The 16367-nt window shown below is 34.2% G+C and overlaps 1 protein-coding gene across 2 annotated transcripts in view; it reads left to right on the top strand.

The window, feature by feature from the left end:
- The window catches only part of WAPL (WAPL cohesin release factor), an 85481-nt gene extending 69750 nt beyond the window's left edge, over positions 1–15731 (top strand). For both annotated transcript variants that reach the window (XM_044659156.1, XM_044659158.1), the window contains exons 10-19: positions 451–562; positions 899–996; positions 1856–1932; positions 2666–2841; positions 3744–3859; positions 4350–4511; positions 8534–8741; positions 9793–9881; positions 12880–12975; positions 13297–15731. In XM_044659156.1, coding sequence (XP_044515091.1) covers positions 451–562; positions 899–996; positions 1856–1932; positions 2666–2841; positions 3744–3859; positions 4350–4511; positions 8534–8741; positions 9793–9881; positions 12880–12975; positions 13297–13362 — 1200 coding nt within the window. In that variant the 3' untranslated portion in view covers positions 13363–15731. The remainder of the gene's footprint in view (positions 1–450; positions 563–898; positions 997–1855; positions 1933–2665; positions 2842–3743; positions 3860–4349; positions 4512–8533; positions 8742–9792; positions 9882–12879; positions 12976–13296) is intronic.
- Positions 15732–16367: the final 636 nt, after the last annotated feature.

Below are 16367 nucleotides of genomic sequence, written 5' to 3'. Positions count from 1 at the left end.
AGTTGCTTCAAAGGTTGTCTGCTGGCTTGTCAGTGAGCAGCCTGTATTGGACAGACCTTTTCTAGCAACCTTCTAAATTGGTTAAGGCTAGAAAGTTGCTTTCTCTCATTCTTTGGTTGGTTCTCCTTGCTTCAGAATTCATTTTGAAGGTGGTATTTTAATGATCTTTGGAACCATAAAATTTGGAAATTTTAAGGTGGGAAGGAATAGATAAGATTCTCATGAAGATAATTTTTATTTTTATAACTTGTAATAAATATAAGTGCTTTAGAATATTGAATGCTCATACAGTTGTGTTCTTTTGTGAAACCTTTTCTATATCATTCATTCCATTAAGCCTATCAATATTTTATTATTCCACACAAATGTTATGTTGAAATTAACAGTAACAGTTATATATATGAGTTGTTTCTAAAATATTCTGCATTAATAGTAAATTCTGATTTTCAGACAGGACATTTAGCAATGGAAACATTATTGTCTCTTACATCAAAGCGAGCAGGAGACTGGTTTAAAGAAGAATTGCGCCTTTTGGGTGGTCTCGACCATATTGTAGATAAAGGTATGATGAACATAAATTTCCCTTAACATTTGAAATTTTTATTCAGATTTACAAAAGTGTCTCTGTAAAGAATTTATTATTTGATATTGACCAACTAAATTGAAAGGATTTTATATGTTGTTAACATGAAATTTGTTTAAAATAGGTATCTTAAAATCCTATTACAGGGGAGTTTAAATTCCTGACATGGCAAAGAAAGTAGCTATAAGTTGACCATACAGATAAACCATGAGATAGTAATGTTAGAGAAACACCAGCGTTTATTATTACTATGAATATGCCTTAAATGTAAATTTTAAAAGTATGTTTCATGACAGATGTTTTTTTTTTCCATAGTAAAAGAATGTGTGGATCATTTAAGTAGTGATGAAGATGAAGAGAAACTGGTAGCATCATTATGGGGAGCAGAGAGATGTTTACGGGTTTTAGAAAGTGTGAGTATAAGTAAATTGTTTCAGGATGAAATTAATTATGACTATCTTTTAAAAATTATGTTTACAATCTTTATGCAAATTCATAAAAATTTTTGCCACAAGTATTTTATTTTTGTTTCTAAGTAGCTAATTAGCAGTATATTAAAAGAATATTTAACTATAGGTTTTACTGTGTTATAGCCCAAAATAAACAATATATATAACATTTATAGTAAAAAGATTAGATTTAGGGTCAAAGGACCTGAGTATAAAATAGCACTCTTCCCCCTTGGTCATCTCTAGTCAGTTACTCCCGTTTAAGTCCCTGTTTCCTTCCCAAAGAATCAAGTTCTTCATATAAGCTCATGGGAAGAACACTATAGAATGGAATCAGGATGTAAGCTCTTTTTACCACATTTTGGGGCTCAGGCAGGTTATTTGCTCACTCTGGGTCTCACACTTTCCTCATTTCCAAAATCAGATTAAATCTGATGACTTCACAAGTTTTTTTGACCATATATGTTGAGTTGCTTCATATTTTTCTCTTGTCTTACTTGAAATTGGAGTGGAATGATTGAATGTCTCTTGAAGAACACTGGGTATTCCCTAAGCAGTTTATTCTCCTGGTTGTTTTACTTGATTGGTTTCCAACAAGCTTAATGTGGCACCCCACCCATCGTAGATGCTCTCAAACTTAATTAGTAAATGGACTTTGAGAATTAAACTGAACTTTGTGTTACTATATTTAGGTATTTTAAACTTAGTTTGACATTCACTATAGATTGGAATTTGTTTTCAGGGAAAGTAGATGTCAACAAACACTTTTGTCCATCTAGGCAAATATATAGCAAAATCAAGTAAAATCTTTTTCTCTCTTTAGGTAACAGTGCATAACCCAGAGAATCAAAGCTACTTAATAGCCTACAAAGATTCACAGCTTATTGTCTCATCAGCAAAGTAAGTCCTAAAGTAAATAGAAGACAGTGTGAAAAACTGTGGGATGAAAGAATAAAGGATGTTTGTTCATTGTTTCAATCATTTATTCTCTTGTGAACACACTCAGCAAATGCACTGGTAGGGTACAAGTTCTTTTGACTGTTCTTGAGTTCCAATTTGTTATTACTGTAGGGACAGAATAAAGCAGAACAGATTAAATCCATTCTGTCTTCCTGTCCAGTTCTGTGTCTCACAGGATGTCTGTCTGCTAGTGAAATGCCCACAATAATAGAGACTGCAAGTGTATATGCTTGATAACATTCTCACTGTCTGCAATGTGCTTGCAGGTGAATGATATATATTATCAATACAATGGCTAAACAAGGTGGAAAGAATAGCTATCTTAAAGAATATTCTCACTCTTTTATGTTGGGGTTGTGTGGAATCCTTTGTATTGAGTATTGAATGTTGAGTCTATTAAGACAGTAAGAGAACTTGTCTGGAGATAGTTCAGGAAGTAATTCTTGAAAACTAGGAGTTAGGTATATGTGAGCTATGTAAAGAAAAGCCCAGTCTGTGCCACTTTGACTCTTGTGAGGGCAGTCTGCAAAGTTCTCTAAATTGAAGATAAACCCCAAAGTTGACCATAAGGAGAAAGAGATTTGTTTTAGAAAGAAATTCATATGAAGATATGAATAATATTAGAGCATTAAAGTAAAAAGACTTGTATAATAGCTAATGTTTTTCTTTTCAGAGCTTTGCAGCATTGTGAAGAATTAATACAACGATACAACCGTGCAGAAAATAGTATATGTTTACCTGATAGTAAGCCTCTCCCCCACCAGAATATAACTAACCATGTGGGTAAAGCAGTACAAGATTGCATGAGGGCCATCATTGGTGTGTTACTGAATTTAACTAATGATAATGGTGAGTAATCTTTTCTGGATATTTCCTAATTACAATATACTATATGGCATTTATTTAAAAGCAAATTATTTTTAATGCTATTTAATATGACCTATTATGAAATAATGTCATGTGATTAATTATTAGTCATTTATGGGGATTAGGTTTAAAGAATCAGTCCAGAAGATGAAGCAGGAATTAGCATAGATAGTTGATGTCTCGTGTTCAGTGTTTTGAGTATATAGTATTACATTTCAAAATTTATAGATAATAGATATTGCTTCCTAATTTTTTTAACATTTATTAATAATCATTTTTAACATGGTTACATGATTCATGCTCTTACTTTCCCCTTCGCCCCCCCTACCCATGACCGACGCACATTTCCACTAGTTTTGTCATGTGTCCTTGATCAAGACCAATTTCCAAATTGTTGGTAGTTGCATTGGTGTGGTAGTTTCCAGTCCACACCCTCAATCATGTCCACCCCGACCCATGTGTTCAAGCAGTTGTTTTTCTTATATGTTTCCTCTCCTGCAGTCCTTCCTCTGAATGTGGGTAGCGTCTTTACCATAAATCCCTCAGAATTGTCCTGGGTCATTGTATTGCTGCTTCCTAATTTTTAATGCTAATTACTTTTTTAAACCCTTACCTTCCACCTTAGATTTAATACTATGTAGTGGTTCCAAGGTAGAAGATTGGTAAGGGAGGGCTGGGCAATGGTTGTTAAGTAATTTGCCCAGGATCACACAGCTAGGAAGTGTCTGAGGCTAGATTTGAACCCAGGATCACCTGTCTCTAGGCCTGGCTTTCAATCCACTGAGCCACCCAGCTGCCCCCTTTATTATTAATTTTAAAAATATTGATGTATTGTTTTATAAAGGAATGGATGGCAAAACTCATGCTTGTGAAATTTATTTCAGAATGGGGCAGCACCAAAACAGGTGAACAAGATGGTTTGATTGGCACAGCAATGAATTGTGTGCTTCAGGTTCCAAAGTTCCTACCTCAAGAACAAAGATTTGATATCCGAGTACTGGTAAGATAAAAATCACACTTTAAAACGTGGAGAAGATGAACATTTACAAATAACAGAAGGAAAAAACCATCTCCTTGGAAGCCTTCTATTAGTGAAAGGCAATACTGTTATGATATTCTTTATATTAGAATTTGAATGTGCTTCAAAAACTTTTTTTCCCCTAAAAACAACTTGGAGAGTCTTTTTTTTTTTAATTTAATTTTTAATTTAAATTTTTATGTTTTTAACAATGTTTCATTGATCAAGAACTATTTCCATATTATTGATAGTTACGCTGGTGTGGTCGTTTAGATTCTGCATTCCAAATTATGTTCACGTCAACCCATGTGTTCAAGCAGTTGTTGTGCTTCTGTGTTTCCAACTCGTAAGATTCTGACCTAAATTTAGGGCATACAAAAGTCTTAATTTTGGTATTTGTTAACAATAAAAGAATACTAGACTTGAGTTATTTCTCTTTGTTAAAAAAAGAAAATCTTTTTTATTTTTGTAGGGCTTGGGTCTACTAATAAATTTAGTAGAATATAGTGCTCGGAATCGACACTGTCTAGTCAATATGGAAACATCAAGCTCTTTTGACTCCTTCTGTGCTGGAGAAGGAGATGATAGTTTAAGGATAGCTGGACAGATTCATGCAGTTCAGGCTTTAGTGCAGGTAAGTGACAACCTCAGATTACAAAAGTAATCTTATTAACTTCTGTTACAGTTAAAATTTTAAGGAATTTTCTCTTAGGTCATAAGTCCATCATCAATTATACATTTAAACACTGTGGAGTTTGAGTATATGTTTTTGTTTTTTGTTTTGTTTTGTTTTTGTTTTTTGCTTTTAAATGCTATGTATATTTTTGTGATTGAACTGTTCTGACAAATGGACTATTTGGGCTAAAATAAAATATACAGTGTCTTTGGATTGAGCAAAAAAAAATGTCAGTTTTGGTACCATGTTGAAGAGTTTCATTCTTTGCAGGCTGTTGTGGGTTATTGATAGGTATATATTGCGGAAAGAACTCTCTCTATAAAACTTTACTCACCAGCTTTGTGGCCTTGAGAAAAACATATGCTCTCTGGCTGTCTAATTCTCATCTGTAAAATGGGTGTGAGAGATTGAATTCAGGTCCCTTATAGTTCTAAATTCAATGGGTATTGAATGTACGCATTTATTTATGTGTATTTTCTTTTGATTACAAGGTAGTATTGAGCAAGCAAATTTCAGTGGCTCATTAAATACTTCCACCGCAACTATAAGCAAGCTAATAGCCTAATAATGGTGGATTGTTATAATTTCCTTTCTACATAAAAGGCAACACTTTCATAATTTCGGGTTTGTTTTTTTTTTTTTAACATTTTCCAAATGGATATGTAATGACTGAATGGTTCCCCTAAGACAGTAAACAATTATTAAATATCTTCTGTGTGCTTTGTACTCTTGATAAACTGACAGAATAGCATACTTTGATCTCTCTACAAAATCTATTCCTTAGCCCCTAAATGTGGCTTAACTGAGGTAGTTGCTTTTTAACCTAGTTTAACCTGAGAGAAGACAGGTTTTTTCTTTAGAAATAGCACATAACGGGGACAGCTGGGTAGCTCAGTGGATTGAGAGCCAGGCCTAGAGACAGGAGGTCCTAGGTTCAAATCCGGCCTCAGACACTTCCCAGCTGTGTGACCCTGGGCAAGTCACTTGACCCCCATTGCCTACCCTTACCAATCTTCCACCTATAAGTCAATACACAGCAGAAGTTAAGGGTTTAAACCCCCCCCCCCCCCAAAAAAAAAAAAAAAAAAGAAATAGCACATAACCTTTTCCTTAGATGTTTTTTAGGGTTTTACTTATAAGCCACTACTGGATAAAATAAAAGCTTTAATGAGGTCTCACTTGTTCCTGGTGCTACTATCAGAAAGTAATCTTTATTCTTAAGTCCTCTTCTTTCATTTACATTATTAGTTCTTTCATCTAGATCTTACCTCTTAAAGTTATCCCCAATCAACCCCCTTTTTTTCTCTCAGGCTAACTTCTACATTCTAAGTCTTAGTTTCCCCATCCTGAGCACTCTTATAGCAGTAAGCAAAATCCAAAAATCTAGACTTTGTCCTCCCTGACAGTGGGTATAAATTAGATCTTTCCAGGCAAAGTTAATATCATAATGCAGAGTGACTTCCAGAGTGGTCAAAAGGTCATACCAGGTCATTCCTTTACAAAGAGTAATTGAAAGTTAACTAGTTTTTTGTTTTGTTTTTTTGACACTTGCAGGGCTCAAATCTGTTCCAAATTCAAATAACAAATATAGAACATTGAGATTTCAGCTTTAAAATTGTTATATTCAGATTTTGGTAGTCAGATCTGGACCTCATCAGATATTGACATTATTTGTTTTGAATATCCTGGTGGTCTTCAGCCACTCCTTAGGAAATGCCATTTGTGGTCTGGACTTGTATGGTTCAGTAATACCATGATTCTATCCAAATGCCTTGATTTAATTTCATTCAGAACTTTTGGTTCTGTATTTTAATAACATTTTCCCTTTTAAGGCTGGAGTCTTGAACTGAATTTTTAAAATGCAACTAGGAAATTTAGAATAAATATGGAAGCATTTTATGACTTAAAAAAAACTACATTGCAAAGAGTATTGTTTAACAACTGTATTATTTACACAGCAGGACTTAATACCCACAAGACATTTCTTCCCAGGTGATCCCCTAAATGAGGCTTAGAAGTTGCAGCATGGTATGGAAAGAGCACTGGACTAGGTGTCAGAAGACCTGGGTTCAAGTGCCAGCTCTGCCACTTACTAGCTGTGTGACCTTGGGCAAGTAATTTAACCACTGAGCCTCGGTTTTCTCATCTGTCAGATGATCATAATAATTCCTGCCCTTGTCTACCTCACAGAACTGTGAGGATTAAGTGAAATAATGGATATAAAAGTACTTAGCAATATATAAGGCCATATAAACTAATAAATGTCAGATATTACTGTGTTTTGTTATTTTGACATTAATTTAAAATGATTACTAAGTGAGAATAAGTTAGCAACAGATATTTGAGGTCAGACTTAATAACATCTCTAGCCTCATTTGCCATAAACACCAAGGGACTTATATGGAAGCAATTAGTTGCCCTATATTTGTAGTATCCTAGATGAAGGGGCTATACCCCTTATCTCCCTATTTTTCCATACTAAACCTCTTTTGCTCTGTCTATGAATTAGTCTAAAACCGTTTGTTTTCAGGCTTATTGTCCAACCTTCTTGTTCTCTTAAAACAAACAAAAACAAAACAAAAAACTTGGCATTCTATAAAGGAAATTAAGTAGTATTCCTTTTTATATGCCCTAAAATAAGGCCTTTTGTGTTTCAAAAATTATCAATTTTTTTTACTTCTGTTTTTTTCTCCCTCTACAAACTCTTCCTGGATTTTTAGACTGTCTTTCCAGTTTGAGGAGTTGTATTTTCCTTAGTCTCTTCTCACATGGGAGCTAATCCCATCCTTTGGTTAGTTTAGTTGATTTTAACATTTCTACTTCTTTTAATTTCTTTAAGATTTAATTATCAGAACTGTATGCAATATTACATCATTTTTGTGCACTGTAGCGCAATGCCTTTTCCCCTTATTTATGGTACTCCTGTTTTCCCCCCCCCCCCCTTTTTTTTTTTTTTTTGCATCAAAAGTATTTTAACTACTGTAAACAAATCTGCAACCACTTCTAGATCCCTTTCCTGAGTGTCAGCCCCCATTCCCCATTACTTTATTCTTGCTCAATTGGAAATTTGACTTTTTCTGCATGCTTACAAATTTTTCTAAGATCTTCCTGCAACTTAATTTATCCCTTTTGATTCAACATCTAACTAGATGCGTTTTAATATTTGTCTTTTTCACTGAACTTCCTTTTCCAGGCTGTTGATAAAAATGTAAATGAGATTGATCCCCAGGTTAATCTAATGCTTCTCTATTAAAGCCCCTACTTACCAACCCCACTCCTGTCTTTAAGCTAATTCCCTGTCATTAAAAAATAAAAATTATTTCAATCCCACCAATAATCACTGTATTTGTGTAACTAGCTTTTGGTATAGGGAACACCTAAATAAATGATATTTGCTAGTTTTTCCTTGTCTGCAGATATATTCCCTCAAAAAAATCTTAGTAACTTAGTCATGAATTATCTTCCTATATAGAAACTGTGTTGTCTTTCATAGTAGCTTGCCATTTTTTAGTAATTCAATAATTCGCCTTTTTTTCCTGTCTCATTATTTCACCAGGTCTAGGCTTTTCTTAATGCCTATCATGCCTTCTCTTCAAAATTCTAAATGATCTTAAAACCCTGTTTTATGGAAGTTAGTTACCTTTCAGACTTGCAACAACAAAAATCAATTGTTTTTTAATAACATGTGACTTTGAGAATAGACAGGTGTTGTTGCAGTATGGTAGACCATACACAAAATATGTATATTTTATACTATTTATGAGTCGGGATTTGTTTTGTTTTTTTCCCCTGATCTTATGTAGCAAGAAGGCAAAGGAAAATAAAGTCTCTTTATCAATATCCTCCTCCTTTTTTGTCAATTAATTATTTCATGTAATAACTTTTTATTTTTAAAAAATAGGAAATCCCTTAAATGCATGTATACATAGAAGCTATTAAGAATGAACTGATTTTGACTGTTTCTAAACTATTTTAATTAGTTATTCCTCGAACGTGAGCGAGCAGCCCAATTGGCTGAAAGCCAAACAGATGAACTTATTAAGGAAGCTCCCACTGCTCAGCATGATAAGAGTGGAGAATGGCAAGAAACAAGTGGAGAGATACAGTGGGTTTCCGCTGAAAAGACAGATGGTACTGAAGAAAAAGATAAGAAGGAAGAGGATGATGAAGAACTTGACCTCAATAAAGGTCTGTTTGTTGTTTTTGAGAGGGGTGAATGAAAAATAGATACCTGCATCTTCAAGCTGAATTGATTTTTCTCAGTATTTACAGGTTAATTTTAGTATTTTTCCATTACTGTTTGTTTTTATTTTGAAACTTATCCATTCAACTCAATATTCCCATATATTTACCATGGAACTTTACAGTTTATACTGCATTTTCAGGTCTAGCAGTATATTTGTATTTTAACAATTTGCTGGCATGCGACATGGCAGAAAATAGCTTACTTTTTTTAGACCCAGGGAAATTAAGTCTAGGATTAAGGTGATTTGCTGCCTACAGACCACATGTCTAGTAAGTAACTGAGCTGAGATCCTAATCTGGAATGTTCTTTGAGTTGCCTCTTATAACTGAATTCTTTAATCAATTTGGAGTTAATATTTTGCACCATTGAAAACTGAAATGCTTGTTTCATCATTTTTTGAAAACACTCCAAGTTCTAATCTAAGCTCTGCCACTGGACCAGCATGTTATATCACTTGCAAGAGAGCCATCACCCTTAGTTAGGGTTTAGGTGCCCTTTCATAAATACCTTACCCCTTTTGCTTCTGTTGTATCTGTTAGCAGTTCAGTCTGGCTTTCAGAGCACAATTAAGTTTAAGTACCAGTCTTTCTCCTTTTGGGAGATGAAAGTGGATCCTTGGGTGCCAATTTTTTTCCTTCTATAAAATGAAGGGATTTTATTAGTAGATAATCTCTAAAGTTTTCCCCAGTTCTAAAATTATGATCCTCTTATTGCATCATCTATTCAAACGATAGTGAAATAACAAGTGACAAAATGTGGAGATATTTTCTGACCTAAATTACTGGTCCTATTACTCAAAATCATGCATTTACAGGGTTTTCCTTTTTTGAATGCAAAATAAGGCTTCTTTCTTTTGACATTTAGACATATAAAACTTTTCAAATAATTGTGAGAGGGGAAAGATACCTTAGATACCATAAGAGTAAAAAGTTTTTTTTTTTAAACATGAGATGTTTTTATTTTGCCAAATACCTTTAAAATTCTTCTTTTCAGCCCTTCAACATGCTGGCAAGCATATGGAAGACTGCATCGTGGCCTCATATACTGCACTGCTTCTTGGCTGTCTCTGCCAGGAGAGTCCAGTAAGTTACAGTCATAAATTTTTTTTTGTAATGGCAGTTCATGCATTTTATATGGCCGTTTCAGTTCCTTTTTAATTTTTTGCCATTTCATTGTGACAAAGAGAAGGCAAGAGACAAATTTTGTTATTTCTATATTTTTATCAGAATAGTTTTGAGTCCTTATTCTTTGTCTTCTAAGCACACTTTGTCCCCTAAGTATAATTTTTTTAAAAAATGCTTTATCATGAAACAACTCGGGAAAACCTACTCTGTATATCTAGGTACATAGACATAGATATCAAGTATGGGACATGAACCTGGGTCTTACTCACTCTGAGGCTAGCTCTCTGTCCATGTCCCATTTTGTCTAGATATCTAATCAGTAGTTGAAATCAAGGCTGGGTTTTCCTGACTGCATGTTCAACAGACTATCCACATAGGATAGTACTTGGAATGTATCTCAGAACTAGTTGAAGGTGTTTATATAGTTTCTTAAATGTGTCCCCAAGTATGGGAAAGATTGGGTTTTAAAATAATGGAAAGGCTATGCTTGAAAAGCAGAAAGGATTAGAATCCAAAGCCCAAGCAAAGAGTTTTAGAGGGGAAAAGGCAACATTCTCTTCCATGATTGCAGAAAAAATACTTCGTTCTCTACGAGTCTGATCTTTCTAATTGACCGTGCTGGAAATTTTTAAGCATTTTGCTTATCGAGCTCCATTTTTTAAAATGGTTGAATCAACAAATCATAGACTTATATTTTGTGCCCATTCTTTTCTTTGCATATACATATGCATTGCCAACTCCACTAGGCCAGAGTCTTTTTACCTTGTGTGTGAAATACTGCAGCAGATTTCTGGTCTCTCTTTTGTTTGTCTTGGCTCTCATCTCTTCTTGGATAGCAGTGTGAAATTGTGACCTCCTCCAGGCTTAGTAACTTTCTGTGCTCCCTTGCTGCTTACAGAACACATTCAAAGTTGTTCTGCCTAGTATTGGGGGCTCTCTCTTCTAAACATGAATCATCCTGCTAAAACCAGTCCTACTTCCAAATACTATTCCCTTTTCCTATTTGATGACTTTTTTTTCCTTCTTGACTTTCTAAGGTCTCACCCATCGTACCCTCTTTGTAAATTATTACCGAAAACTCTTAACATTATGCATATATCTTGGTAATTAATATTAGTGTGTAATATTATTGAATTACTTCATGTGGAAATACCATCTGCAAAATCATAAGCTTCTTAAGCTGAGGAATCGTGCCTCTTGGAGTTTATTATATTTTATCTCTGGGTGATTAGCCACTCAGGATTTATTGAAATACACCTATCTTCAGTGAATTATGAAGTCATTGATTTGATGTCGGTAAAACATTTGGGGTTCTTAAGAAAACTGTAACAGAAACAATGTCAACATAAGTAAGAGATGAACAGAAGAATTGCATGGCAACATAGTATATGTTGTCTGAGCACTTTTTTTGGTTGGGGGGGGGTGTTTGTGAGGGGAGTTTTGGTGGGGTTTTTGTTTGTTTGTTTTTGTTTTTTCTTTTTTGCCAATGAATCCATACCACTGTGTGCCAGGCAACAGCTAGTTGGCATAGTCGAAGGAACACTGGACCTGGAGTCCAGAAGACCTGTGTTCAAATCCAGCCTCAAACACTTAATAACTACATTACTTTGGGCAAGTCACTTGCCTCTCTTTGGCCAAGTTTCCTAATCTGTAAAACTAGCTGCGTGGGGCAGCTAGGTGGGTTAGTGTGGTTAGAAAGCCTAGTTCAAACCACTTTTAATGCCTTGGATCAATACTTATATTGGTACTAAGGCAGAAGGTAAGAGGTGTTTTGTTTTGTTTTTTAATGAGCTAGAGATAGAAGTTGCAAACCATTTTTATTATTTTTGCCAAGAAAACCCCAAATCAGGTCACAAAAAATCCGAAACAACTGAACAACTGTAACATGTGCCAGGTACTGTGCTATACAGACTAAGAAAACTACAGAATAGAAAGGAATACAAAGTTTCCTTTTAAATAGATGACAACATTACTGTTAACTAAACCCATCATGTAATTTTTTATTAATTTAAATTTTTTTTAAAAGCTCTTACTTTCTGCCTTTGTAACAACTCATACAGAAAGGTGATGGCTAGGTATCTGGAGTTAAGTGGTATGCCCTGGTTTTACACAGCTAGGAAGTGTCTGAAGTTAGGTTTGAATCCAGGTCCTCTTTGACTCGAGACCTTGAATTTTTTTTTTAAGACATTATCTTAATTATAGAAAAAAAGAACAAGTTAAATTTTCAAGGGCAGTGCTGGCAAGGGGAGAAAGTAGATTTTCTATGACCCTAAGATTTCATACCTCTATTTTGACATTGTCAGATTTGAGGAAAGTGGCTGATAAGCACCCTAATTCCGAGGACACACTTATTTAATTAAATGTAGCATTAAGATTTTAAGGTTAAGTACCTCCTAATTCCCATTATCATGTTTCAGAATTACAGTTAGTATTGGTTACTTCTGAAAATATTTTTCTCTCTTTTTTAAAATTTTATTTAAACCCTTCCCTTCCCTTTTGGAACCAATACTGTGTATTGGTTCCAAGGCAGTGGGGGTTAAGTGACTTGCCTAGGGTCACACAGCTGGGAAGTGTCTGAGGCCAGATTTGAACCTAGGACCTTCTGTTTCTTGGCCTGACTCTCAATCCACTCAGTTACCCAGCTGCCCTCTTTCCTCTTTTTTAATAGTGGTTGTGTTTGGTGTGTCACACCAATAATTAAATTTATTTATTAAATAAATGAGGTTCTGGATTCTGATGAACCCACCATCATGTGTGCTAGTTGCTTTTTCCCTTTTTTTAGCTGTCGGCATAGCATCTGACTTTTGGGAGCTATTTTCCATCTCTCAAAAGATCCTAAGCTGAATAAATAGCAAGACTGTATGTACAGTCATATATAAAAACCTACACAAAATGTAATTTTATTTTATATGTACAGATATTCGTAAATATTTGTCAAATTGAAATGTTTCCTCAGATCAATGTGACTACTGTGAGGGAGTACTTACCTGAAGGGGATTTTTCAATAATGACTGAAATGCTCAAAAAATTTCTCAGTTTCATGAATCTTACCGTAAGTAGCCTATGTTTAAAAATATATTTTTCCTCTCCCTTTCTTAGCACTTTACGGACTTTTAATACTTATATGTCAGTGCAGATTAAAACACTGAGGGTTATGGTGGGGAATTAGGGGGAAATACAAAGTAGTTATTTATTTTAGACTGATTGAATTTTTTATCTTATGGGATTATAGAATTCTGCCCCTTCGTTTTTTTCTTATTTTGAGGTTGAACTGCCTATTTTACAGTTCTCAGCAGAGTAAATATGAAGTAACTCTAACTTTGAATAATTACTTTTAAAAATTCTTTGGTTTCTATTACTTTCTCACCCATAGTGTGCTGTTGGAACCACAGGCCAGAAATCTATCTCTAGGGTGATTGAATACTTGGAACACTGCTAGATACTTCATTTCCGCTGTGGGCACTCAACTAATGCTGGAGCCACCTTTAGACAAAGGAAGAAGTCATGAAAGAAGTCCTTGAAGATATACCAAGAGCATTCATCTGTGTCATTCGTGTTCGGATTTTAAAGCTACTACCTGGTCTCTTAAATCATGCATTCTGCATTTGCTAAATGACAGTTACTACATCAATCTGCAACTATCAAAAATGAGGGGAAAAGGTTCTTATGAAAATAGAAAAAATTCAGGCTATTAATGATGTAGTGCAGTATTTAAATGTCCATATTTTGGCAGGCTTTACCCTTGCTCCCCTCATTTTCTTGCTTTGTTTCTGGCAAGTGTAAAGGGGAGAAAACTTGCTGCTGAAAATGCAACTGCTGTGTATGTTGAGCCACTGTTGTCATGCCAGCCAGGTGCAAAAGCAGCTTTGCTACTGAGGTATCAGACAGGTGTTCAAAGTACATTCTGGACAGCAGCATAGCTCCTTTCTTAAGTCTCATTTGCTTTTGCTTTTTTGTTGAATGAATCCAAAATCATAAAATAAAGCTTTTATGTAATTTTGTGATTTTTAACTACTGTCTATATTTAAAATTTGTTGGAATCCAAAGAAGCAAGAATTGGATAGTTTATTTTTTTACTCTTGACCAGGTTCAAGTTGTTGGACTATTTTTCATTTCTAAGACCATCCTAAACCATAGAAAATTACATACCATAAAATGTCATAGTTCTAGACGGCATGCAAGATAAGCAATCCAACAGTTTGAAAGGGAATATTATATGAAAATGCAGTAACTCTAAATGTTGTGCCCTGTTAAGGATAAAATGAAATATCAGTCCCAGGGTAGTTTACACTTAATTATAGGTAAAAATCTTTGAAACACTGTTCTGTTTCAAGGGCGGACTCTAGATATATTTTATAATGCGCAGTACAGTAGATATAAAGAAGCTAAAACACCAATGTGGAATTCATGTTTCCAGATAACATTTCTATTAGTATATTCTTCTATAGAATGGCAAAATCAAATGCATAAACATAAAGCCTTAAATTGCTGATTTAGAGAAGATCTTTTGTCCAAAGTCTAATTCATAGCAAAGCATGATGTTTGAATACTTTCATCGAACACAAACTCTCAGAAAATGCATTTTACATATTTCAGTTTGGAACATGGCAGTGATTTCTTGCTTTTATTATTATTCAGACCATTAAAACTTGGTAACTTTTTTTCTTTTAAATTAAGCTGGTCTCAAATATTTGCAGGCTTTCCAGAGATCTATTTCATCAACATTTGTTAAATACCTTTATAGGTAATTATATCATGTTTCTTCATTGGATTTATAAAACTTGAAGCCATAAAAAAAAAAAAGAGTTCGGTGTGTATTGGGGAAAATAACTAAAAGTCTAATCTTTTACCATTTAGACTTTGTTATTTCCTTGTATAAAGTTACAAATCTCTGCTCTTGTATCAGTGCCAGCTGTAATTATTTTTACTACAGTGGCTGCCTTCTATGTCTTCCTATTTTTGATAATGCAGATTGTTGGGGATTCTATAAGGAAGTAACTGATTAAAGGCAAATCCTGTTTTGCTTGTTTCTTCTTTTTCTTCCCTTTTCTCATCTAAGAACATATGCCAGTGTAACTTTGAAAAAAATGAGGTCATGTTTGCCCTGGATCTAAAAAATTGAGAGCAAATTGGTTTAAAATATGTATATGAGCAAATGATGTTCACAGATAAATCAGCTAGATACACTCTGTCTCTTTTGTTTGATTAATTTTAGAATAATGTTTTTTCATTGATCTTTGGATTTCAGAAAACAGATGTAGGCTAAAATGACTAGTGGCAGATGGTAAGGAATAATGAAAAAGTTAGAAATAATGAAGAAAATCAGGGCTAACTATTTCTCTGTTACACTGGTAATCGTTTTGAATGGGAATTGATTTACCTCAGTGTTTAACAGTTTTTTTTTATAATAACCAATTGTCAAGCACTGATAGAGATGCAGAATTGAATGGGGGAGTAGGGCAAAGTGGTCACCTTTGAACTGCAGTGCGTTTGTGTGTTTGAAACCCTCAGAGAACTCTGCATTCAAGGGTCCTTGAGGCTGACTTGCAAATTAACTAAAGTTTTAAAGTAACTTTTTTTCCATTGTAAATATTTCTGTAAATACTATCAATTGGAAATTAGAACAGTAGAGTACTTTTCTGAATCCAATCCTATTTTTATTTTATACAGTATTTCTCAGCTGTGATCTTTGGAGCAAAAGCCAACGGCAGGAAAAAATAGTTTGTACCAGTTTCATGAAGTATGTCTTTGGGTTTTTGTAAATAATTTTAACTCAAATAAAATTGCTACTTTCAATATATATATCTATATAATGCAGTCTTTAATGTCAATTTATAGTATTTTTTTAAGGTTTAACATTTCATTTATGTAAACCTAGGCTATCCATAAAAAATAATGTATTTTAGAGAAAATTCTTTCTAAACTGTGTTTGATGGTTGTTTGTAAAGAATGATCAAAACCTAGATAATAGATATTTGTAATGGCATTCAAGTTTTGTTGAATCTTACAGGTGACTATGTTTTCATAGATTTCTTATGTGCTGTTTAGTTACTCTATCATCTTGTCACATTTGGCAGGAAGCCTTTCTCTAGCAGTTTCTCCTCATAATATGCTGTTCTCATGACCTCTAGCAGTTTCTCCTCATAATATGCTGTTCTCATGACTCAGTTTATATAGCTCTTGAACATTTCAAAATGCTATTCTCAGGTCTGCTTGGGTGGCTAATGTATCATTAAACCCATCTTTAAGATTCAGAGACGGGCTTAGTAACTTGTACATCAGACATAGAGTCTTCCATTTTAGTCAGAGGTAAGTAAATAGCCAAAGTTTCTTGACCAAATGGATAATAACCTATTATAAAACAAAGGAAAAAATGAGTAACCATCATCTTTTAAACCACTTTCTCTTCTAGTCTCTAATAGTTAAATTCAAGTAAACTGAAAT

The sequence above is a fragment of the Gracilinanus agilis genome, chromosome 2 (assembly GCF_016433145.1).
Source record: "Gracilinanus agilis isolate LMUSP501 chromosome 2, AgileGrace, whole genome shotgun sequence".
NCBI lineage: Eukaryota > Metazoa > Chordata > Mammalia > Didelphimorphia > Didelphidae > Gracilinanus > Gracilinanus agilis.
Note: the sequence above shows the minus strand (reverse complement) of the source record. Positions and strands in the feature narration are given on the sequence as shown.